Raw genomic sequence first — 27,062 nt, 5'->3', positions numbered from 1 at the left:
CACTCGTGGATTTTTTACCAAGTTAAGGTTGATAGGTAAAAAAATTAATTCTAATAACTTCAGTCCATAAATATGAAATACCTAGTTTTGAAAAAGACTGGCCAAGGAGGTACTTGATGTTTCTGCTATGGTGTTTCTACGCTGTGACCCCTCAATGTTTAATTATTTAACATGTTTTTCAGAAGCATGTTTAAAGTTTAAGGCTTTTGATTTTTAAGGCCTTGTGACAAGTATGAGACATTTTCTTAATATAGATTTTCTTAATATTTATTATATACTTCATTTAGAATGTTCTTATTGTACTCTTACATTTACCATGATTTTATTTTGTTTGTTGTTTCAAATAATATGTAGTTTTACTTTCCAGATGAATTATTTTGTTTATATCCATGCATGCTTAAATTATTTTCTTTATTTTTCTTGTCATGCAACCAGCCCTACGAAGACTTTCTTGAAATAGTTATTTCGCCATAGTAACCTTACATTGGTTTTTACAATTTTGACTTAACTGTGTTTTTTAGACTGACATGATGCTTTATGAAACAGAAACCTGGAAGAAGGAAATGTTTATACTGGTAGTCATCTACAGTCTGTGCCAATATCTTTTGACCGAACTAGCCCAGACTTTAGTTTACTAGCCTGAAATGGTTCATCATAAATTTAGGGATGTGTTTGCACAGATTAAAACAGTTTCAGAGCCATGGCATTGTTTACGTACACAAAGCTTTTATCAGTTTACAAATATTCAATTTCAGTGATGTGTTTAATGTGAGGTGCAGCAAATGCTGTATTAGTTGCAACTTTCAACTCAGATACCGACTCGAACAACACTTCGTCAATTTGCAAATGCAACAATGTTTCATAATAACAACGGGTGCCAAGCTATTAAAACAATTAAAAGACAATAAATATTTTTATGACATCATTTTATAGATGTAATGGCACACATTGTTTTAAAGATTATAAGAAAGCCATCAGCAGTTTTGTGGACCTGGTTGAGCATAGCTGAACCTGGCAATAAAGATCAACAGAGATCATTATACACATGATACAAGTATAAGAAACCTCCACACGCAAAAGATGACATTGCACATTTCTAAGCACTGTGTCAGTCTGTGAAGAGGTGTAGACAGTGGTCATTTCAATTTATCATTAAATAATATCCAAACATGAACAGGTATGAAGAAACATCAAGTATGATACTTATGATACAAATGATATTAACAACAGTGTTCCTGTTTACCGGTAATTACCAGTTTTTTACCGGTATAATTAGGCGTGGACCAGTAATTCATCTGACTACCACTCCCTGTGGACAAGCAAATAGAGTACTTTATAAATCTTTATTGTTGAACAAAACATCGGTGATATTCATATTAGTATATTTTTCGTACAAAGTCAGCTTGTTGTCACCATCAGGGTCTCCCCTTGTCAATTTACGTGCAAGGAGATAACATTTGGCCTTGCTTCGAGGTTAACTGTTTATTTTTAGCGACTTAGTCTCGAAATATTTAAAAAAAGAGAAATTCGTGACTGGACTTTGTGTGAATGACGTGTAGATCTAACTAAGTTACTGCAGAGATGACGTCATTGTATTAAACATGATGTTGAAGGAATTAAAACCTGGTAATTTTCATACGTTTTTTTTTAATTTGTTGAAAGCTGGGACTGACAAAAATTAGTGGGGATTGGTAATTTTTATAGAGTTCAAATTTTTCAAAAGCCAGCGGAAACACTGGATTAATATGGTAAATCGTTTCTGTGCTAATCATGAATTCTTATTTGAGACTCATGCAGAGCTTACAAAGAGATCAGATAAGGCTGCCAGAGTTATTTCCCTTTGACCAGAGAGCTCATCCTTTTTACATCTGGGCCTTCTTAGCAAATTCTGATTTTCTGCTATGTCAGTTCTAAGTAACAGAATTGTTGAACATACTGTTATCTAAAGTTAGCAATGAACTGTTACACTGCAGTTACGCTGATATGGTTTTCAACTAGATGACTTAATTCTTTCATTGGTTTTGTTGTGTGTGACAAAGGCATTTAGCTTATATTACAACACTTGCATGATTTTTGTACATTTTTATCAGGACATTCTTTTGTGTCAATACCAATTTTGAAAAAATAGGACATTTGGGAAAATAATAATTATTTTTAGGGGCCTAAAATACAGACCAATCTGAAATTCTTGGCACCTGTGGTAAAAGAGTAAACTGGTATTCTGTCTACCAGCGGTAAACTGGTTAGATGTTCTGTTCACTGTTCACACAGACTGGTGTGTAGGTGTTACAACACATCAGAGTTAATGAAGGGTTCATGAAAAGGTGTAATAGGCAGGGTATTTGAAAAAATGTAAGTAGGAATGTTAGATATGTTTTGTACACATCCTTCACGGGCATTTGGCTGTTGGTAGGTGAAGGGACATAACTCTTGAACAACTATAGCGTTTCTCCCCCAGAAGGATGTCGTCATCAAATGTTTATTGTGGAGTACAGGTGAACAGACACAACATTCCTGATGTCCCTTGTCTGGAACTCTGGCACTTATGAACAGTTATGTTCTCATGGATTTAGGGGCGGTCGGGTAGCCTAGTGGTTAAAGCGTTGGCTCGTCACGCCGAAGACCCGGGTTCGATTCCCGACAGGGGTACAATGTGTGAAGCCCATTTCTGGTGTCCCCCGCTGTGATATTGCTGGAATATTGCTAAAAGCGGCGTAAAACCATACTCACTCACTCACTCACTCACTCACTCACTCACTCTCATGGATTTAGGTTGACCTGATCAGGGGATGAAACTTGGCCCCAATTCTGCAGCAAATATTTGAAAAGTTGGAATTAAGAAATTCCCAATTCATGTTTGTATAGTTATGACCATTGTTGTGACTTTGCAGAGGTAATTTGTATTTCCCTGAAGACTGGTTATTTTCACATTATTACATTGAATACAGTGTTCAAATACAGTGTAAACATGCTCTGAATTTAACTATTTAGAATAGAAGAACTTTAAGAAAATTACCATTTTGAACAAAACCAATTTTCCAATTGCCTGCAAAGGGCACTTAGTTTGGAATCCTAGATAACTGTTTCTGCTCATGCATCTGTGCACATCATTTTTGGACATGTTGACAAGTTATGTTTTGGAGACCAATTTGTTTCTGCCCATAAGAAACACATTAACATGTTGATTAAAGCCACCTGATTTAAACAGCTGTCATGTCTTTGGGGTGTGTGTGTGAAACATCGTGCTTGTAAATGTAACGGTTAATTTCTGCCACTGAACATATGGATGACAATTTAGTCACCGCATCTCACAATATATCCCGACACACTGTAGCTTTCCTCTCATGCATGTGTAAAGGCTTTTTAAAGTAGAAAATTAATTTCTATATAACAAAAACATTCAGCTTGAGAGAAAAATACAGCTTTGGGAAAAATGTTTCCATTATAACTCTTTGATAGAATCTGCTTCTGCGTAAATGCTAGCAAATATTTGAGTCATTTAATCACTGTAGAAATGAATATCATGTTTCAACTGGTTTAATGCATTATTGATTATGCTATTGACACCCTGCATTGAAAAGGGTCATATTGGCAGCAGATCCAATAAATATTATATTGCCTTTGTTCAGCATGTTTGGAGAAATCTGCTCAAAAAGTGGAACAGCAAGCCTTTAGATAAAACAACTGAAGAATAACATGAGTAATGAGTTTATTTTAGAATTTGAAACGAATGATTAAATATTTCAAAGAGTTTTTTTGCAACAATCCCCATGATGTAAAATCTTTTTAGATTTCGGAAACTCGGATAGGGTGTGAATATAATTGAAGGATTGGTTTGTTGTTGGCCTAGTTTCATGAGTAGCTACAGTTGAGCAATGTTATACATGACTTCATATAGCATTTATTTTTGTTTAATATTTGTGGTAATTTCATAAACTCCATTAAAATTAAAATTTGTTTTTAACACTCTAATGATTACCATTAGTAAATATACTATTTTCTTCCAACTCAAATGTGTATATGGAAAAACAAATTGTTTAAGCAGAGCATAAACTTTAAAACTTTTTTTTTTAATTATCTAAGAATTAGGTTTTGACTCGAGTGGTTATCTTTAAAATAGCTGCACTACTTCTGTATATGGACAACAGCATTTCTGTTAAATCAGAGCATGGGTTACTATGATTGAAAATAAATCTATTTCAGATTTATTTCTTGACACTGGGTGACTATCACAATATTAAAAAGCTAATCCTTTAAGTGTAGGGTGTAATGGGCAAGAGAAACTTCTTCTAATGTCAGATCACCGATAGACATTGAAACTGTGTCACATAGCTTGTGTTGCTTTGTCCCCTCCTGCATCCCTCGTGTGAAACCAGTGGTTATCACCGGCTTTTGTCATGTAGATTTCAATGGGACAATTTCCACAGGCGTGAGCTATCGACACTCTAGCCACTGGGTGTGATAACAGGCTTTGTGTGGGAATCGGTTTCTGGCTGTGCCATGTTGCAGCATTCTGGCCATACTATACAGTGGCATGACAATGGAGTGATACAACGACTACAGCCCGTCTTATGGGATTGTGCAGGATAGGCAGTGGATATTGTGTGCAATTAAGTGTTGAGAGTTATTGAGTTGCGTGTGTTAGAAGGATGTGCTGACAGATGTCATTGATGCTGGCTGTCGGACTTGTTGAGGTCAGTCTTAATGAAGGCTGTCTTCAGCCCAAATTGTAAGTAAATACACACTGGATTTTTATATACTCATTATACCTTATGATAGATTGACGTTAATCTTGATGATGCTATTAAATATTACAATATTCATAAAAAATAAACACTCTCTTCACAGTTGATAAGGAAGATAATTTTTTATTGAATATTGAATGTACCTGTTTGAAACTAGTTTTTTATGTCAAAGAGTCCTTGTTGTTACCTTATTAAAAAAGATATAAATGTATATAAAGGGGTCTCGATAAATATTGTATAGCAGAAAAAGTGAGGATTCCTTCTTGAGAATTTAAGTCAAGGGGCCCTTGTTATAACTCTCATAGAAACATAGATTTAGGTCATCCTTAGATTAATATTCTGTCACATAAAACCTCAATTATCTCACTTAATTTCTAAATATATATTTATTGGGATAGGTTTTGGAGAGGAAATCTCTCAAACAGTATGTTGTAGCTGACAAAGAGTGGTATGTGTCACCAGGAAGTATATTAATGTTTGCAAGATTTTGATGTTCCTAATCGGGACAAAAACTTTCTTGATGTATATATTCATAAGAACAAACACTCTTCAGTGTTGCCATGTTAGAAATTGCTTTGAAGAAGCATGATTTCAGATAGAACATATATGATAAATATTCATAATTTGGGTAAATATGAATTTGATGTGGCTTCATTCTATCTTGTCACAAATTCTTGCATTTACAAGGGATTTAAGTAAAGGTATTCTACTTGCAGTAAAAAAACTGTGTGAACTCATTGAATGAATGCATGTGTTAGTTACACTACAATTGGGACAACAGGGTTGTGATTATAAATTGTGGAGAGTTCTTTGTTCAGATCTGAGAGCCATATTGATTTTTGATCCAACTAGCTATTAGTCTCATAATAAAAGCGTGCCTGGCTGTCACAATAAACTACCCTTTTAATTGGGCAACAGATTGCATTCTTAACTCAAGTGAAGATCTAATCCGATAAACAGCAGTATGAAGTAATTTGAAGTTTATTTTTTGTATATGTTGGAAGATAAGGGTTTAAATGGTAGATAAACAATCATTCTATGAATTTGGAAAATATACGATTCTGATTGGACAGTCAGTGGTTTTAAATCTCAGTAACAACCTCTGATTGAAACAACTAATTTGATGACTGCATCACCATGGAAGTAGCAATACAAATGAAATTTTTTCTCTATCGATTTCAGTATACACTTTATAAGACAGTGCTGATCAATCGGCAAGCACGTTGAGACTTACACTGGGACGTGTGTTTTGTGTGGAGAGTTAAAAGTGCTGTTTGCAGGAAATGTCGGATTTGTACTTCATCTGCTATTCGTGGAACTTGAATAGAACTCTTGACAGCGCTTTGTGCTTATTTAGATACCTTTATGACTCCATAAAGTGTTCATAAAGTTCTCAATCAATTACATATATTTATAGCATCTGTGTCTTCAAGTGATCTAAAATAATTATGCAACATTTTCTATAGTATTTTGAAAGCTGGAACAAATATTTAATAATCTTGGTTTCTGTCCAAATAGTGGTGTAGAAAAAGAGGCAGTTTTTGAGTCCGATGTAAATTTTAATTAGCTCCATGTTTGTAGGAAGTTGTTTGACGCTTGTGGAGCAGGTGGCTGTATCACATGCTGCTTGTTACAACATGGGAGATAATTGCTAGGAACTGAAACCTTAATTTCAGTAATCATAGGAAATGGGTTAATGGTAACAGTTGCCTTCTAATGCTCCATTAGCACATGTATCAACACCAGGGTAATTACTCACAGCTACAATTATAGGAGCTGTCAACATTGATATTGTGGAATATTGGCGGTATTATGATACAGGGCTTTGCTTTAGGATGTATTCTGGTTCAATATTATGATTCAGGGTTTTGCTTTAGGATGGATTCTGCCTCGATATTATGATACAGGACTTTGCTTTAGGATGCATTCTGGTTCAATATTGTGATACAGGGCTTTGCCTTAAAATGCATTCTGCTTCAATATTTTGATACAGGGCTTTGCTTTAGGATGAGTTGTGCTTCCATATTATGATACAGGACTTTGCTTTAGGATGCATTCTGCTTCAGTATTATGATACAGGGCTTTGCTTTAGGATGCATTCTGCTTCGATATTATGATACAGGGCTTTGCTTTAGGATGGATTGTATACAGGGCTTTGCTTAAGGATGGATTGTGCTTCAATTTTATGATACAGGACTTTGCTTTAGGATGCATTCTGCTTCAGTATTATGATACAGGGCTTTGCTTAAGGATGCATTGTGCTTCAATATTATGATATGGGGATTTGCTAAGGATGCATCTGCTTCAATATTATGATACAGGGCTTTGCTTTAGGGTGCATTCTGCTTCCATATTATGATACAGGGCTTAGCTAAAGGATGCATTCTGCTTCCATATTATGATACAGAGTCTTTGCGAAAGGAAAGTGTGTCGATAAGAAAAATATATAAGAAATGTGAGGGTACTCGTATACAAATGTTACTTTGAATGGTGACAATTTTCTCCTAATTATTAGGCGATCATCTAATAAGCGTACATTCAATTTTCATTCTCAGCTCCCTAGGGAGTATACAACTCTAGCTGTCTCTACCATGCTAGGTTGTGTATTCACATTTCTATCCCGTCTCACCAGATACCACATGTTAGGTTTCAGCACAACCATTTGCAGCACCTTAGATGACTCGGCCACTCGTGCCCTCCAACTGGTATACGTAAGAGTGGACTATGTTAAAATCACACCCCAACTGTAATGAGCTCCCAACTGTCTCATATAGTCTCATGATGTTTTCTGTATAAATATTATTGGCTGTTACAATAATACCACCTATATGTGGAACATACCGGCAAGAGAAGTGATATTTTGAATGCACAGTCCAATACGGGCCACGTAGTGTTTCACTCATCCAACTAATTGGCAAGGTAATGTTTTTTGTCTCTCTCGTTTTTTTGCTCTCACCTGTGGTAAAAGCTGAAAGTCATGAAGAAGCAGCATAACTGATAGGTGAAGGTATGTGATGGGATAACGGACAGGGTTACGCGGAACCGCGAAGTACCAACCTAGGGGGTAGATGGGTTGGGGAGTTTTGTCATGCATATTTCTTTACCCACAGGAACGCCCATGAGAAAGTCAAATATGTTTGATGTGCAAGCCAATTATGAACACAGCACGCTGTATCCTGGAACAATGCTTGTGGCAAGCTGAGTATATGCTAACTACATATATTCTATTTAAAACACTCCTGAAATCAGCAGTGTCCTGATGTGAACAAAAATACCCTGGATGAGACCCTTTCCTAAAATGAATTGCATGGGAATTATAACTGCTCTGAATTTTGAGTGCTGCAGAGTTTTTTTTCTATGAAAATGATCAGTTTATTTTAATTTTACAGATATGGCACCTAAATTGAAGTGTACATGTAACCATTGGTATGTTATCAGCCCTTAGAGAGCTGATGATCACTTGCTAGAGGTACTAATATCTTACTGAAATGTTGCTTTAGGATTATTAAGAAAGTGCAAAGATGAAAAATATATTACACAGTACTGCGACTTAGCCACCAGTCCGAATCCGAGTCAAGTAGAATCACTATCTGTTTAGTAAGCTCTCTCATTATAGCCTACCATATTCGATGTAATAAGCGCCCAGGGCGCTCCCAAAATTAGAAATAAGGGGCTCTTATTAGAACATGATTTTGGTGAGAGAAAAAACAGAGTTGAAAGATCATACATTTCATGGTTTATGCTGACAGCCTGAAATGATACAAAAAAAAGTCTGTGCTTATTATACGCGACAGATATATTTTCCAGAAGTTAATTGCCCGTAATTAAGGGTGCATTAACACTAGTGCGTATTTTACACGAATATATAAGTCTTGTGTACATTGATCAATTGAAAGGGGTGCTAATTGGGATTGTCAATATATTAGCAAATATCACCATGGGCACTTACTAGAATAGGGGGCTAATTACATTGAATACGGTATATATTAACATTAAAACCTGTAAAAATGTTGCCAATAGATGAGTTCTGTCAAGTAGACACAAACATTACTGATTACATCCTTTGAAAACAGTGACTTGAACCACTAGTCCGAAGTCTAGTAAAGTCTCTTCTAGTCGAGACCAGCTTACTAGTCATCTGTAAATTATTAAGAAATACAAGCTCTAGCTAGTAATAGAATAGTTTTGTCCCAAACTGCGACAATCTACATGACAGATTTTAGGACAGTCACAGCTAAGTGCCTGAATGAGAGAAAGCAACTTGTTACTGCTGAAAATAAGCACCTCACTGTTAAATATGTGCAAAGTGTGCAAGGTTAATGTGCAAGACTTAAGGTTTGACTCACCACCCCTGGGTTCAGGCGATTATGCTGGCAGTATATGAGTATGGGAGACTATGAATATGCTCCAGGAATGTGCTAAGGACATATAATAGACACAAAAATGTTGTAAGTTTGAAGAATGTGTGAAATTTGTTTCTCTGCCAGAGTCTGAGATGGAGTGCTATCCTTTTGATCGGAAACATATGTGCAGTTTTATCACTTGGTGTTTAACTGAACCTTCTCAAGCAATCTTTTTGTACCATAAACCATTAACAGTAGAATGTAATTTTGCAAATTGTGTTGCTAACTTAAAATGTGAATTATGGGCATGTTTTTAAGACACTTAACATATACTTTTTCTATGTACATATATATACTTCCATATCTGATGTGACCGCCTCTGTGGTCTAGTGGTAGAGCGGAGAGCGTAAGGTCCGGGGTTCGATCCCCGGCCGTCTCATACCAAAAGACGTTAAAAGATGGTACTTGTTGTTACCCTGTCTGGCGCTCGGCATTAAGGGGCTAAAACAAGGACTGGTCGGCTCGAAGTCAGTATACTGTGTCTGAGTGGGGTATTCATGTTAACCTGCGGCATGGTATCTCAGTGAGCTAGCACTATAAATCGTCATCAGTCCAGACTAGTACAAGCAGCCACACAAACACACAAACGTACATGCACGTCGCTATATGAGTGCAATAATCGTTAAACCTCACCTCACCTCACCTCACCTCACCTCACCTCACCTCACCTCAATATATCTGATGTAAAATGTCAACAGAATACTATGTAAGCTTTTCATAGGCAGAAATAACATTCATGTATTTTGTACCAAGTACCTGAGATTTATCTAGACCTCCTCATAGGCTGTTTGGCCCAAGGTTGACAGCAAATGTCCTTATTCATGTAACATGTTATTTTTGCGTTTACACTTCCTAAGTAAAGTACATATTCTAGTACTTTTTGGGGTGAAATCTTATCTGGGATTTGAACCCAAACTCTCAGAGTAAGGTACCTAAATGCCAGCACACAAAGTCAACAACCTAACCCACTTAGCCACCGAGGCTTCAACAGATATGGAAGTCCAACAATTGGTAGTCTGGATCTCTGATTTTGTGTACCCCTACCAATTCATGTTGAAGTTATACCTGGTGTTGGTCAAGCGGACTTGTATTTCACAGATAACAGGATCAATAGAAAAGAAGATGCTTTAATGTTTTAGTAAAATTTTGAGATCTCTGAAATTAAGAAGATAAGAATTTTAAAAAACATCCCAGTTTGGAACAAAATATCAATAGTTTGCCAATTTTCTTACGGAGGGCACTTAGTTTGGATTCCTAGATAATATTATCCTGGGGAATTGAGTATGACTGAGAGATATAATAACTCGAACTAATACATGAACTTTGAAGAGATTAATGTTATCTGAAAGTGATACCTGTTATATATGAGGAAGGCTTCACCGATTATTAGATAAGAACTTGGTACAAGATGAACTCATAAATTTGCAAGGTGAGTTGTAACATATTGCTTATATTCTTCCACAGCCTGAGATTTTTCATCTTGATAGATCTCATCTGTGCTAAATTATTTTTGAGGAAGTGAGTTATTCTGTAGAAGGATGTAGAAGGATGTAGGTTCTTAGAATATTGTTAGCTCCCTGATGTGGCTGGTCTGTGGTCGGACATGGTGGCCATGTTTAGAAACCCATTTGTGGCTATTAATCTGCCATCTTTTTTCAAGTTGTATTGAAATTTTGCACAAGTGTAGTTGGTATTGATTGACTCAAGAAACCAAACATGCTTCTTTAGATTGGAAGGGGCGGTCGGGTATCCTAGTGGTTTAAGCGTTCGCTGGTCACGCCGAAGACCTGATTTCGATTCCTGACATGGGTACAATGTATGAAGCCCATTTCTGGTGTCCCCCACCGTGATATTGCTGGAATATTGCTAAAAGCGGCGTAAAACCATACTCACTAACTCATTCACTCTTTAGATTGGACGGTCAGTTTACGATCAGGGTTCATCTGATACGACTTTTCTATTGAGGTAGCATCAGGTCTTGACACAGAGAGGTATCATATTAGAGTAAATGATCTTGTTTTGGTGAGATTGGTTTTCAACGTTAGTTACACCTGTGGTGCTCACAATAACAACATGATCATTACCCTGGTGGCCAACAAGCCTGTCGCTGTGATGCTGTGATAACATCCCTGTGGGTATTCCGGGGAAGGATAGGCCTTCAGCAACCTGTGCTGGTCAGAAGAGGCTACTAAATGGATCAAGTGGTCAGGCTTGCTGACGTGGTCGGTCCTTGTAACCCTTGTAATAGTGTGGATTGTTGCTCATAATATCAATCATTGGATTGTCTGGTCCAGACTTGGTTACTTACAGGTCACAGTCATATGGCTGGAATAATGCTCAGTGCAGCATTAAACAGAAAAACAAACATATTGTGATACCATGAGATCACTAGTTTGCAGAAATCAAGACAGGTTTCAGTTTTCATGACATTGTTTAAACATTAGTGACATAGATTCATTTGGTTGATTGGTTGGTTGGTTGCCTGGCTGGTTGAATGACTGGTTGAATGGTTGGCTTGCTGGTTGGTTGGTTGGTTGGCTTGCTGGTTGGTTGGCTGGTTGGTTGTTTGGTTGACAGATTCCATATGCAGCCATTGATTCAGTTCTTCAATTCATCTATTGGATGTCACAGAAGAGAAGGACAAGGAATCATTAGAACATTAAGTGCACATGCAGCGTGTTTATGTTGTGTGTTTATATGCTTGTGTGTATATTGTTGTGGCTGGCAGTCCCGTGGAAATCTCTGGCACACAGCCAGCTTTGATAGACTTTCAGTATATCAGATAAGTCCGCAGGAGGGTTATATATCCAGGACCGATCCAACAACATGGCTCTTATCAGGGTCAGGTGCAAGTCCTGATTTCACTTGGGTGGCGCCATAATGGTCTGACTTTAAACTTTTAAATTTGAATTACCTCAAGCCAGAATTAATCTTAGTTAAATTGCTTATGGTTTAAAGGTAGCATCATGAACATGATGAAGTCAAACATGAGACTTTTTGCAGATTTGTCTGATACTTTCGGTAACCAATTATGTGCCTTTAATTTTTAGAAAATATTTGTTTTAATAATATTTAAGTAAAGTCACATTTTATGTTGTATCTGTTTGGGATGGTGTTGCAGATATTTATCTGTTGCTTTTGTGTAACAAATCTGTGTCTCTAGTTTCATTAGGGAAGTGTTTGGATGATGTGTCATATATTTTGATAGGTTATGATATCATGTTGATCAAGGTGAAGGATACAGATGAAGATGAGAGAAGTTCTGTGAGTGCCGAAGATAAGAACGGGACTTTACATTATCATGTTTAGCGTACAGCGTGCGGATTCTTTAGGGCGTGTGTAATTAGTCAGTTAGTGCAGCCAGGCTGTGGTAGATTTGATTTGAATGTTGCTAATCCCATAGGGAACCTTACACCTGTCAGCGGGTTGAGAATGGTAGGAAACGAACTGTACACGCAAAGTAAGTTTGCAACATTTTGCTCATATTAGAACCTTAAACAGGTTATGGTGTCCATACTAGAAACATAAACAGTTTGGGTTTTGGTATGATCCTGTGTGTCATTTTGTACACATCGGAACCTGAAGCCATACTAAATTTTTCTGGAGAATTACAGATTTTAAAATTGAAAAATTTGATTGGTGTGTTGGGGAAAAAATATATATTAAAATGCATTGTTCAGGATTTTTTAAATCATCTTAAAGTCTGATTTGGATCGGTAGGTGATTCCAAAAATTAATAATCTTGGCCTGGTTTTGGTGTCCTTATAGTTATTATGAACCTAAAATCTGACAGTGGCATTTCAGTGTTGTTGATTAATTGGTCTGACAGTTGATTAGGGTTTAACATATGTAGAAAATACTTGTCATTTAGATTTGATTTTCCCCAAAATTTTCATCTTTAGGGTCGACAGATCTGTATACCAAACAAAAGATATGTAAAGCCTTAGATAGGTTACAATATCTGTACTAAAAACATCAACAATTTGGGTTTTGATATACATGTATTTTTGAAGCAAATAGAGTATCCAGCAAAGATGTTCATATGTTTTCAATGCCATTTTGATTGCTCTAAGGTGTATCTTTAATGACAACAGTATTAAATCTTTTACTCCACCTGGATATGGAAATAGTCAACCATCGAAATGTAATACGCTGCTACAGTTAGGCATGTACAACAATGTGATATTTTTTATGAAGAAAATAATGTTGGAAATTAAGGATTAAGGTTAAGGCCCCACACAATTTTCATCAATATTGGTCCTTTGTTCAACAAATATGAGTTGATGTGTACAGACAAGTATTTCAAGAGGCTGTGCAGAGTTCCAAATTAAGGGGGATTTATGGGGTCCGTGGGGTTTCTCTTGTTGTATTTGAGTAAGTTAAAAATCAACGCCGCATCAGCATTATTTCAGCCAAATATTGACTTATAGTATTTGAATCTGGGGACCTTGTTAATGTTTAACATTAGGTCTGCGACAAGGACCTTTTGACTTTCATGCTTCATTTCGAACACTTATGTTTTTACATTCAGTTTAAGCTTGGCTCCGTGCCCCCCTCGTATACACCCTCTGTGGTTACCTCGGGGATGGGGGATGGAGGAAGGGCAGCATCTCGTCATGTATGTAGACAGACAGACAGGGGTGAGAGTGAGGCTTCATTCACGGCGTTGCCCATGCTGTTGCACACATGGATGCCATGTTGTCTGCAAGTGTAGTACTACACCAGTGAGCTGGTCAGCACCGTTGTGTGGAGAGTCCTCACTGTTTCATCTCAGAGGATTACATAGGTGTGTTGTAGTTTTCAAAGTTGGAGAAATGCTTTCATCTTTTGTGAAATCTGTCGATGAGTTAACCATGTGATTTGAGTCACTGGACTTTTGGTGGATTCAGCAACCAAGCTGACTTTCCGTTTTTGTGAAGGTATTCCTGCCAGCATTAGTTTTTGTGGATTCCAACTTTGGATCAGTTTTATATGGATTTTGTTGTGATCATTCCGAGATTGGTATGTTAACATGATGATGTGAATAACCTGTTTTCAACCAGTGTGTGATGAGTTCTGTGACTGGCCGCTATGTTATGTTTTGGTGTATCAGGTATCAAATTGTGTGTGATGTGTTTTACATGTTGTCTGATTCAACTGTCAGCGACCTCCATTTGGTAGCAAGTTTTGTTGTGCTGAGGGAGGTCTCGAGGTTCCTGATAATGAAGCAGGAAAGATTTCACTGCAGTAACAGACTTGACGTGTAGTTGTGCCATTCTGCTGGAATCTTTGGTGTGCTTGATGTAACTAAACTGGAATAGAAGTGACACTGTATTCAGGTAGTATTGTATCAGCTATGCTCTGTATGTCAGTTCGGGATACTGGGATCTTTGAGGTTATGACATTAGGATCCATGGATCCACTACAACTATGATATTCAACATAAGGACCCTTTGACTTTCATGCTTTTTTTCTAAAACTATATGTGATTGCCAAGTCTGTAAACTGTTATTCTTTAACCTACAACAATATTTCAATATTTCCTATGAGACTGAAACTGTAACCATTGTTGCCGTAGCATTTTGTTTAAGATGTATGATCTGATAGGTCTAGATACAGTAAGAAACACAAGGAAGAGAATTTATGGATGTCAACTTCTTTATTATGAGGAACATGTAAGACCACTTCTTTCAAAGTATATTTATATCTTCCACTTTTTAATCGTAGCATATATGTTCTTTTAATGCTTGGCTAAATTATGTCAGTCGTCGCTAACAACTGGAAGGATGATGTAAATCCGACTGGGGTCCATGCAGGTAGCAAAAGTACTGTAAGTCCCCATGGACCCTAGCATGGTGATCAACCTTCAGTTGGTGGCAATCTATAGCCCGTTTTTATAATGTGTTGTCAAATGATTCTGTTAGTTACCTCTTTTAACATATTCAAACTAGTTTTACGACAATCTGTGCTATGCTAGTTTTTATACTGCCCTTCGTCGGCAGAATTTTATACTACTTATTATATATTGTTAATGTCAATTTTGTTACGTCACGATATGGCTGAAATATTGCCGATGTGACGTTAAGCTTTAACTCACTCACTCACTATTATGAGGAACAATGTTTCAGGATATATACTTACTCCTTCAGCAGGTGAAGGAGTAAGTATATACTCCAAAATGTTGTGTTCCTGATAATATAGAAGTTGACATCCATAAATTCTCTTCCTTATGTGTATCACTTCTAAATGCCTTTCAAAGACTTGGGTAAGAAACATTCTTGAAAAAAAGTTTTAACTATACATTCTCAAGGTAGATGTTGCTATGAGATCAATGAAGTCCAACATATTACATCTTGCAATGATAGATATCCAAGGTTTGTTTGTAAATACAGAGTAAATCATTTGTTTTGGAACTGTAGAAGAATTTCTGGATCTGAAACCTAGATTTGAAAATGAATTCCGTAAGTGGATGAGCTGATTTTACCTAATGACTCTGGACCGTGCAGTGCTCCTTCTTCAGTTGGTATGTCTGATGACTTGGTGCCACTGTTACCATCAACACAAGTGGACCAGGCCAGATCCCACATGTGAATTTCTCTTCACTATCATCACTAGCAGATAGCTGTTTATGGTTTTTCATTATGGGGCTATATCCTGGTGGGTGAGTTTGTGTAGCGCTGTAATTTGCTGTGCAAAGTTGTGTTAGGCTTGCCAGATTTCCTTTTCAACACAAAATTTGGGAACATAGACATGGACAATTTGGTTTTGTTATTATGAGGAAAATACAAACAAATTTGTCATTGGCCTTAGGCAGAAATCATGCACATTGATTTGATGTATTGAGGTGTTTTTGTATAAAAAAAGGATGTGGGGTAGCCTAGTGGTTAAAGTGTTCGCTCATTGCGCTGAAGACCCAGGTTCAATTCCCTACATGGGCACAATGTAGGAAGGCCGTTTCTTGTGTCTCCTGCCGTGATATTGCTGGAACATTGCTAAAAGTGGCTTAAAAACATCTCACTCACTCACTCACTCACTCACTCACTCACTCACTCACTCACTCACTCACTCACTCACTCACTCACTCACTCACTCACTCACTCACTCACTAGCATGAAACATAACCAGTAGAACTTCATTACTTGCTGGGGCGGCTGGGTAGCCTAGTGGTTAAAGCGTTCGCCCGTCATGCCGAAGACCCGGGTTCGATTCCCGACATGGGTACAATGTGTGAAGCCCATTTCTGGTGTACCCCGCCGTTATATTGCTGGAATATTGCTAAAAGCGGCGTAAAACCAAACTCACTCACTCACTCATTACTTGCTCTGATAGTGTTTTATCTTATAATCTTGGAAATTTCAATTTTACACAGCTGTCCAGATGATTTTGGTCCTGTTTTTTATTTAAATAATGTGTGCTATTTCAACATTATTTATTGCCTTGGTTGTATATGTGAAGAGTTTATAGGCTGAGAAGTATTACAGTAATACCACAGACACCTGCAGCAGGTGATGATTCTCACTGACCTAACTGAACACCCCTCCTTTCACTGATGGACCTCTAATGGGCCTCTCATTGGTCATCTCAGGTGGGATGTTCAGTCTTTGTGCTGGACTACTTGAAGGGATGTTGTGAGAATTGAGGACCTTTAGCTCAGGATGTTCATCTTGGCAGGTTCTGCATACCTTTACAATCAAATAGCTCCAGTTTCTACTCATTATTGTCTTGCGTGATAGTCTAGGTAGCTTTCTTGCTTCTTAAGACTAAGAGATATTTTCCCTAATTTCTCAGATTTCACTACTTGGAGTGAGTTTTATGCCACTTTTAGCAATATTCCAGCAATATCACGGCAGGGGTCACCACAAATGGGCTTCACACATGACTACTTGGATCAAAGATATTCATCATTACCTTAAAAGAGGAATTCTTTTACTGGACAAGTTTGTAGATTTTTAATTGTTAACAATTATTTCATGGTAAATTTACAAGTTCTAAAGTCATGATTCACAATTTCAAGAGTGTTTTTTTTTTCGTATTGGAATGAGTTGTGGGGAAGATATCATTGGACCTGCATCGTCTGACATCTGTAGTCATGTTTCAACAGATATGGAAAATTAAACTTGCTATTAAAGACGTTAGCCATATCCAGGTCAAAACAGTGCATGTGAAAACATGAGTATTTCAAGCATCACATATAACCAGCCTGCTGATGGCTCAGACGGCAAGGATAGTAATCCTCCCCAGCACTAGTCACTGAAACATCTGAGGACTTGGTGAAACTGGCTCCCTTATTGTGAGTGATGGGAGAGTCTGTCTGGGCCAGGATGTCAAAGCGAATATGTTCAACTCCGCCTACAAAATTTCAGTTTTCCCTCAAACTTTTCTGTAACTGACAAACGAAATGCATAGCCATGTTTTCACATCTGTGTGCCGGCATTATCCAGATGGTTGCACCATATGTAATATGTAATCAGTGTGTAATTTGCCTGTGTAGGTTTCTAGCTTGTTGGTGCTAGGTGTTGGTTGAAGGGGCGTACCTAGTGTTGCTTGTTTACAGCCGAGGGTCAGTGTTTGATGTTGCAGGTTTAAATATGGAGTTTTAATTAGCGTTTGTTTGACTTTTGACAGCTGGCATTTGATAAAGGCAGGTTAGGTTTGGCTTGTGTACCCCGTACTCAGTCTAGATCTATATTTAATAGACTGGTTTTGTCTGTGATAGTTGTTTTGAAATAGTGGTCTTCACTGGAAGGTATACTCATGTGTCAAATTTAGTTCATCTCTTGGTCAAGAAAAGGATTTGTTTTTTCAAACTGATGGAATCTGAATTTTGATGTCAATTTATGTCTTTTTCAACAGGAGTGTAAACAAGTTGTGAAGAAAATATCACAAGGATTAAGTCCATCGGAATACTTAAACAATTAAGCCTGACATGAAATGTGATATATTCCGTTATTTGTGGATATTAACAGTGATGTGACAGAGGATGTTGTGTTAAATGCTTTGGGAAATGCTGTTACATTCAATGAGTGACAAGACAAGAGCCCTGGTATTTGTATCTGGGTATTTCATGAACTGATTGAACAATGATTATCATTGACAAGCCGACGTCCAAGACTGTTGCTCGAATTAAGGCCAAGTTTGAGTGCTCAAAACTTGCTGTTTTCACGTAAGTATTGACAAACAATATGTGACGTGTATGTGAATATGTGTTTACTAACTATGTTTTGCATGGTGTGTAACAAAAAATAAATATCAGGTTCATCTATTGATGTTGTGCTGGTTGAGATTGGTCATATGAAATACCGTATTCGACGTAATAAGCACCCAGGGCGCTCTCAAAATTAGAAATAGGGGGCCCTTATAAGAATATTATTTTGGTTGAAAAAACAGAGTTGAGAGATAAATTTTGTGGTTTATGCTGATGGCCTGACTGTTTATGTACGACAGATATATTTTTCCAGAATTTAATTGCGCATAATTTGGGGTGCATATAACACACGAGTGCGTATTATACACGAATGAATAAGTCTTGTGTTCATTGATCAATCGGAAGGGTTGCTAATTGGGATTCTTCACTTGCTAATATATTAGCAAATATCGCCTTGGGCGCTTATCAGAGCGGGGCGCTTATTACGCCGAATACGGTACATCCTTTTTAAAAATCAGAAAGCTTATCAAGAGTAGAAAGAACATTCTAAATAGAAATATTCTTGGATCGTGTATTTATGTCAACAGAGGTTGTTACCATTATCTTTGAAGAGTAGTTCATGTCCTCCCTCTAGCCATTCAACAACATTCAATATCACAAGTGATATCGGTTTTTATTTTTGGATGGATTCCTGCACAACAGATAAATCTAAATCATTTTTTGACCGTCAAACATGTTTGTCATTTATTAGTAATAAACTGAAAATTAATGGAAATATTGAACCAAATTGAATCATCTGTGAGTCAGAAATCAATGCTGCTTGTATTCAGTCCAATACTTCTCTGTCTGGACTGTGAGCTGTCAGGAAGCCATTCTCAGAAAGGTAGGAGACAGGATGTGTATAGCTAATTGCTTGATGCCACAATCTGCCCATAATGTCTGACAGCTAATTATCAAGCTATGGAGGAACAAGATGTGTGTCAGCAATACCCGGCATGGAAATCAGCCATCATCATAAAGAAGGGAGTCTATGTCTAATGTTTTAGAAGGACATCATGTCAAATGCTAAAGAAGGGAGTCTATGTCTAATGTGTTAGAAGGGACATCATGTCAAATGCTAAAGAAGGGAAATCTTGTCTAATGTTTTAGAAGAGACATCATGTCAAATGCTAAAGAAGGGACGGGACGTCTTGTCTACTGTTTTAGAAGGTACATCATGTCAAGTGCTAAAGAAGGGATATCTTGTCTAATGTTTTAGAAGGGACATCATGTCAAATGCTAAAGAAGGGACGCCTTGTCTAATGTTTTAGAAGGGACATCATGTCAAATGTTAAAGAAGGGACGTCTTGTCTAATGTTTTAGAAGGGACATCATATGCTAAAGAAGGGACGTCTTGACTAATGTTTTAGAAGGGACATCATGGCAAATGCTAAAGAAGGGACATCTTGCCTAAAGCTGTAGAAGGGACATCATGTATGATGTTGAAGAAGGGACATCTTGTCTGATGTTTTAGAAGGGACATCTTGTCTGCTTTTAGGGAATGGACATCATGTCTAACATCATGAACAGACATTGTGTCTTGTGCTGCAGTCTGCATGATCTAAAGAAGGGACACCGTATCAAACTTCAAAAGTGACATCATGTAAAATGTTAAGGAAGAGACATTAGTGTCTGATTTTAAAGAAGGGACATTAGTGTCTAACATTTAACAGACTGTGTCTGACGCTACAGTAGGGATATTAGTGTCTGATACTACACTAGGGACATCATGTCTGCATGATGCTAAAGAAAGGACATCGGGTCCAATGTTTAAGAAGCTACATAATGGCTGATGCTAAACCAGGAACATTATGTCTAATGTTAAAGAACTACTATCCCTCTTCAAATTAATGCTGAAACATCAATCTTGATAGGAAAGGATAGGACCTTAAGTTATCATTTGTACAAATTGTTGATTTGTGTACACAGCTGTTTGTGGCCCATGCTTGTGTGGCATAGCCATGTTCAGCAAAGCTTGTGAGGAGATCTATCATTGTGTTGTTGTTCTTTCAGCTATTTCGAGTTGCTTGAACTTGTGTATTTTGTGACTGAGTTGTGACCATATGGCAGTCAACACAGCTATTAATAATGTATCATGTGTTAGTTGGTATTGATAAGCCCACAATCTATCCCTGTGTATGTTGCAAGGTTAGAATCATCATGAATCATTACAGCTGTTATTTTACTAAGTAGGCTCGACATGGTACAGCGTGGTTGAGTACCCGCAAAATATTTGCTTTTCTAGTAAACCGATATCCATCTTTTCGTAAGGTGGCTGAGTGGTATGAGACCTGGGTTCAAGTGCAACATATGTCCATTTGTTTTAGACTTTTGGAAACATCAGGATCACTGAGATTTTCTGGTGGACAACAATGTGTAACATTAGTTAGATGACATCTCTAGGGCAGATCAACATTGATTTCTAACCCAAAGCTGCATCTCTTAGTAATGCCACAACCCACAGATCAATTGTTTGACCCCCTAATTAGGCCATTTATGACCTTGGGTTGTCTGCCTTCATACCTGTGCTCATACATTTCACAAGGACTGCCTCTGTGGTCTATTGGTAGAGCGTCCGCCCAGAGAGCGGAAGGTACAAGGTTCGATCCCTGACCGCGTCATAGCAAAAGACGTTAAAAGATGGTACTTGTTGTTACCCTGTCTGGCGCTCGGCATTTAGGGGCTAAACATGGAATGGTCGGCTAGGAGTCAGTATACTGTGTCTGAGTGGGGTATTCATGTTAAACTGCGGCATGGCATCTCAGTGTGCTATCACTATAAATCGGCATCAATCCGGACTAGTACAAGCAGCCACACACACGTGCATGCACGTCGCTATATAAGTACAAAAATCTTGGACGCAACGTTAAACCCAATTTCACCTCACCTCACATTTCACAAGGTTCCAAGCGACCAATATCACTTAGACTTTCCTCTTGTGGTGGTGCTAAAATTTCCAGGTGCTATGATGGGAACCAAACTTCGGACCTTCTGATCTGATGTTGGACGCCTTGTCCACATGACCAAGAGTCCCGTGAAGATCCGAGTAGAGAATAGGCCATAAAAGGTGACTGTTAGTCTTAAGAGGTGACTAATGGTATCGGGTGGTCAGGCTCGCTGGCTTGGCAGATGCATGTCATCATATCCAAATTGTGTAGATTGATGCTCATGATGTCTATTACAGGATTGTCTGGTCCAGACTCGATTATTTACAGACCGCCATTATATAGCTGGAATATTGCTAAGATGTCTTCTGTTAGATAAATCTATGCCCTGCTACATTCCCACATTACATTAGCAGATAAAAGATATCTGAAAAGCAATCATGCTTGACCCAACTAACCCCAAGGATATGTTGTATTTTAGGTTTTGCATGAATTGTCAAACCGCAACAAATCAGTATGTGGATGAGAATAGTTTTGATTGAGCTTTTTGCCAATGGAAATAGCACTGTATCATCAGTGGAGTAGTACAGTGTCATAAGGTAAGATTGTTTGACAGTCGGCGTAGAAAGAGAGCCTTAATGTACAGCTGTTCTTTGGAGGTTTAGTTCTGTTATGACAGTGAAGACACAACATAGTTATGTGAGTGGAAACACTAATTATTTCTTTGGACTAGGTTATCAGGGGTTATTTATTTGTTGTATTGAGAAGAAAATGTGTTTCCCATCTACTCAAAGATAGTTAGTGTTATTGTCAGTATGGAAGTCAAGTACACTTCTAAGTGACTGATCAATGAATATTGTGGTAGGAGCCTGTGTTTATTTAAAAAAAATTACCAATACTTTTGCCTTACTTGAAAGATATATATCTCTCTCTCTCTCTCTCTCTCTCTCTCTCTCTCTCTCTCTCTCTCTCTCTAAATAAAGAATATCAAATGGCTCTTCCTTTATGTTCATTACTTGTATGGCGCCCTACGTGTCAAGTTATGTAAGCCCTCCCACTAAAACAACAAAGATGATTAATTGTTGTTTTGCTATGGTATTATATCTTTCTAGTTGTCTCATAAATGACAGTGTGAGTTGAAATATTTGACTTGATGCTGAGCAGAATAGTTAGACTTGCCCTTGTTGATTGTGTTTTGTGTACGATTAATGAACTCACAGGATATTAACTCAAAAACACAATATATTTTTTCTTCTGCAAGCACCTCAAAAGGCTTCTTATTTCTGAAGTTCTTCAGATGCCTTTTAAGTCCTCCAAATCAGCAGATTGTTTAATCCAAAGCGTTTGTTTGCCAGAAAACACTGGTATTGGACCAGTGAAATATGACAGGGAGGCAGCCAGGATGGCTAGGCTCTATGCATCTGCATCTTAACATCAGCATGTATGTTCAGCCAGAGAGCACTGCCTACCAGTGGGTTATCAGAAGGAAGATGGGATCCAGACACAATGGTGTAGGCCAACAGCTCCCCCTACATCCATCACCTCTCCAGGGCAACAGCCTCCTGCAGTGATACAACACAGATACAAAAGTCGCACCTTATCGCTAACATCTGGATATCTTGTATGTCAACAATGCCAACCTCTCCACCCAAATCACTGAGTGCCTCCATTGACCAACTTGACCACATGGAGCTGTGGGTTGTTGCCATATTCCAGAGTGTGTGAGGGGCTTAACCCCTAACTCGAGTCTGTCATACAGACCCTGAAACAAATATATCCAATACAGCCCATGCAAGTCTATAATGTTTGGCAAGTCTAGATTACTGCAGTATCAGGTCTGAAAATGAAGAAAGTCTCTTGGCTCCTTTTTGTTATATTTATGACTATTATCTAACAACTTTTTTTCTGTAAAATATGTTCATTTCATAGACTAGATGTTAGTCTTCCCTAACTCATGCACTGGGCAATATCACCGTGCTTTCGGAATGGACCCTTTGCTTGGGCATTGACTGATAGTCAACCAAAATGGCCTGAAGATGATGTTGTTGTTTTAATTTGGTAAAGATACAGAAGAATGTCAAAATGGGATAAACTTGAATTGAAAATGTCCTCATGACCTTTTTATCCAGCAAAATGTCGCATCAAGCCCTGTTTCTCAAATACTGGACCTCATTTCAGAGGGTATATTATGCCATAGCTCCGAGTCTTATTCTTTGATAATCATACTGATCAAAGAAACTTATGAAGACTCCACACAATGTTAAGTGTGTGACATAATAACCCAGGTCAACATATCAGAGTGAGTGAGTGACAAGATAGACACAATTTTATGGATAACAACTTCTTTAATACTGTGAAAAGCGACGTTTCGGTATAGATCCTTATACCGTTGTCAAGCATAACTGTCTTGCTTGACAATGGTATAAGGATCTATACCGAAACGTCGCTTTTCACGGTATTAAAGAAGTTGTTATCCTTAAATTGTGTCTCTCTTGTCATCCGTCAACTTCTTAGTAATGCCTATCAAACAATTTGAGTCAGTGAGATGGTTTTAAGGCCGCTTTTAACAGTATTCCAGTTATATCACGGCATGTCAGCTTGATGTGGGAGGAAAGACCAAAGTGATGTAGGTCTTAGACATTGATTACTTTGCTTAAATTCATGTGCACGGGTATGGTGCTGACAAATCTAGAAACATAATCGGGGCGAACCAGGATTCGAACCCACAATCATAGGTTTCTGGCGTGCCCAAGGGTCGCAACTCTGCACAGTGAATTGCGGCGCCTTAGACGACTGGGCCAACAACCCGTGCCCCCTCAGCATATCAGAGTGCATTCAAATGTAGTTACTGCTTCTGAGGCTATTGAACGGACACAAGCATGAATCACAGTTCCGCATGTCTAAAATGAATGGCATGTAATAGATTGACAGGATATCTTTTAAACTCCTTTCATGGTGCATTTTTTAGACATTATTATAATAATAATCTATTTATATAGTCCCAAGTTCAATGGGAAAGTGTTTGAAAACCAGCATGTGTCCCGTAATGGAACGATTCTGCAATAAATATTATCTTATCTTATCTTATCTTATCTTATCTTATCTTGTGCATCTAATTCTATCTTTTTATGTTTCATTCATGATTGCTGAAAGCTCTGATGATACAGTTTGTAGTTTCACTAATTTGATAGATATCCTATGTTGTCCAACCATCTTTAGGTAGTATTCAGCTGTACGGAGTGACATTGGCCAGCCTCGTGTATGAGTAAGTTATTCTGACTGTCTACTGCAACTCAAGAAAGCTACCAGTGTGACTGTGGGCCCTCAGTAACACTAGTCCTGTCAAGAAGACTCTAAGTTTGTGTTCATTTCGGGCTGAACACACAAATCTGTGTTTTTTCTCAGGGGAGATAATTAGCTTCCTGATGGGTTAATTGTCCCAAGGGTTCCGACCAGCACAGATGGTCTTGTTAACCAAAGCTGACACACAACCCAAGGAGGTTATCCTGGGGAATGTATTCTAAATTGCTTTGGGTAGCTTTGTATTACACATGCATATTGGGTTAGTTACGTGTAGGGTAGTATTGTTTGAGGAAATGTTTAGAGATTAGAGATTTATCTTCATCTCAAGGACTGTATAACTACCATACAATAGAAGTAGTTTGCAGAAGGAATTTGTAACATCAGAAGTTGACGATTAGGTATTTTATTGAATAGTGGAAGAAAGAAAAGGAAAGATGTCAATCCATGAGGAAAGTATTTTGTGTATCTATTTAGGGGTGTCATTGACTGGAAAGTTAAGTATTAATATATCGACTCAGTAGTATCACAATATATCAATATTTTGAATTATAAGAAAATGAGTTATTCCTTAGGAGTGATTCGCTGTGCAGAGTTGCGGCCCTTGGGGACGCCAGAAACCTATGATTGTGGGTTCAAATCCCGGTTCACCCCAATTATGTTTCCAGGTTTGTCAGCATCATACCCATGCACATTGGTTTCACCGAAGTGGTAAACGTCTGAGACCTGCATCACTTCTGGCTTTCCTCCCACATTAAGCTGACATGCCGTGATATAACTGGAATACTGTTAAAAGCGGAGTTAAACCCAACTCACTCACTCACTATTCCTTAGGATATAGAATATCATAGATATGCCATGATGAAAGATAGGCACACAGCTGCAGATGAAGCAAATCTATTACATACGGCAGTTGTTTTTTTAATTACCAATTAGGTATGTAACATGAATTCAAATACCACCAACACTGGAGAACTGGGTGGCCCAGTCATCTGAGGCACCACAATTCGTTGTGCAGTGTTGCGTCCCTTGAGCAGGCCAGAAACCTATGGACATGGGTTCGAATCCCAGTTTGCCATGATTATGTTTTTTAGGTTTGTCAGCACCGTACCCATACTCATGGGTTTCACCAAAGTGGTAAACGTCTCAGTCCTGCATCACTTCTGGCTTTCCTCCAATAATAAACTGACACTGCGTGATATAAATGGAATACTGTTCAAAGCGGTGTTAAACCCAACTCACTCACTCACTCACTCACTCACTCACTCACTCACTCGTTCACTCACTCCAAGTTGATGTCTAACAGATGTTGATGCCATAAGAATAATGCATGTTACTGCCACTTCAGAAAAGCTGTTAATTGAAGATGTGAGGCAGATTAATGATTTCAAGGTTTTGTACAATTAGCAAGCATCGTCATGTGTAGGTTCAAATGGGTTTCTTCTGTGGTTCTAAGCCTAGTACCATCAACTTTGTAATGTTCCATGGGGATGTTTCTGGCAGATCTCCCCGGTCTCTGTTCTACTGATGTTGTTATTCCTTGCCAAAAAAGATTGGAGTATAAAGGTTCACTAGTTATCTTCAAGACACATTTGATTACATTGGACCATGTTTTTGGGCCAACCCAAGAAAGAAATACATGTGGAAGATAGAATGTTCTTAGTAACCCTGGTGGAAAACCTGTAACTTTGCTACATTTCCTCTCATCAAAAACGCCATCTAAAGAGAGCGAACTCCTCACATCTAGACTTACTTCTGGCTCCTTTAGATTCTGCCAAGAAATTGCAGTTAGTAATCTTATGAAGTATGGGAGGGTGGTTAAGGGTTAATTTTGTTGTCTCCTCAGTTCATCATGATTTTGTTGCATAAATTGAGATGCAGTTTTGAAGATGGTCGTTAAGATATGCATTATGTATATTAATCAGTGGTTGCAACGTAGTGTATGTCAGCGATGCATGAACAAGTTAATTGGTGCTTCTAACTGTGGTAATGTGGCCTTTGAGGTTGTTGTTTTACATGAGCGGGTGTAATGATATTGAATTTGTTTTTCTTTGACGGCTTAGAGAGATGAGAGTTCTGTTTCTTAAATCGACATGTGGAAAAACTTCCTTAGACATGACCATAATAACACGACATAAATGTTCCTGAACAAATTTTTATTGGATCAGGAAATGTTTTTCATCAATTACAGCTCGCGTACTTAGTTATACAAGTTTTGTTTGTTTGTTGTTTAACGCTGCATTCAGGAAATTTCCAGCTATATGACGGCGGTCTGTAAGTTATCAAGTGTGGACCAGACAATGCATCAAACCAACATGACCAATTCAGCGAGCCTGACCACCCCATCCCGTTAGTCGCCTCTTACAACAAGCATAGTCACCTCTTATGACAAGAATGGGTTGCTGAAGAGTTACATAAGTAAAATATACAGACATCATTTATGTGCAAGTCTAATAGCATTTAGACCTGTTCATCTCTTCTTACCTATCTGCAAAAAAGTCTGGAAACAGAATCAGATCAGGATGTTTTGTGTTTATGCTTGTAGCAGACACAAGGTGATTTCATG

General features: G+C 38.0%; 1 protein-coding gene across 9 annotated transcripts in view; it reads left to right on the top strand.

The window, feature by feature from the left end:
- The window catches only part of LOC139463935 (neurabin-1-like), a 118,530-nt gene that overhangs the window by 45,327 nt on the left and 46,141 nt on the right, over positions 1–27,062 (top strand). The window contains exons 1-2 of one of the 9 annotated variants that reach the window (XM_071245388.1): positions 13,822–13,934; positions 17,981–18,290. The exons of 5 other annotated variants lie outside the window; for them this stretch is intronic. In XM_071245388.1, the coding sequence (XP_071101489.1) occupies positions 18,208–18,290 (83 nt within the window). In that variant the 5' untranslated portion in view covers positions 13,822–13,934; positions 17,981–18,207. Of the gene's footprint in view, positions 1–4,530; positions 4,730–13,821; positions 13,935–14,360; positions 14,467–15,695; positions 15,789–17,980; positions 18,291–27,062 lie in introns of those variants that run through there. 3 more of the 9 variants (XM_071245390.1, XM_071245389.1, XM_071245393.1) reach the window with 3 other exon arrangements.

The sequence above is a fragment of the Haliotis cracherodii genome, unplaced genomic scaffold, assembly GCF_022045235.1.
Source record: "Haliotis cracherodii isolate W230 unplaced genomic scaffold, xgHalCrac1.p SCAF_16, whole genome shotgun sequence".
In the NCBI taxonomy this organism is placed as follows: domain Eukaryota; kingdom Metazoa; phylum Mollusca; class Gastropoda; order Lepetellida; family Haliotidae; genus Haliotis; species Haliotis cracherodii.
Note: the sequence above shows the minus strand (reverse complement) of the source record. Positions and strands in the feature narration are given on the sequence as shown.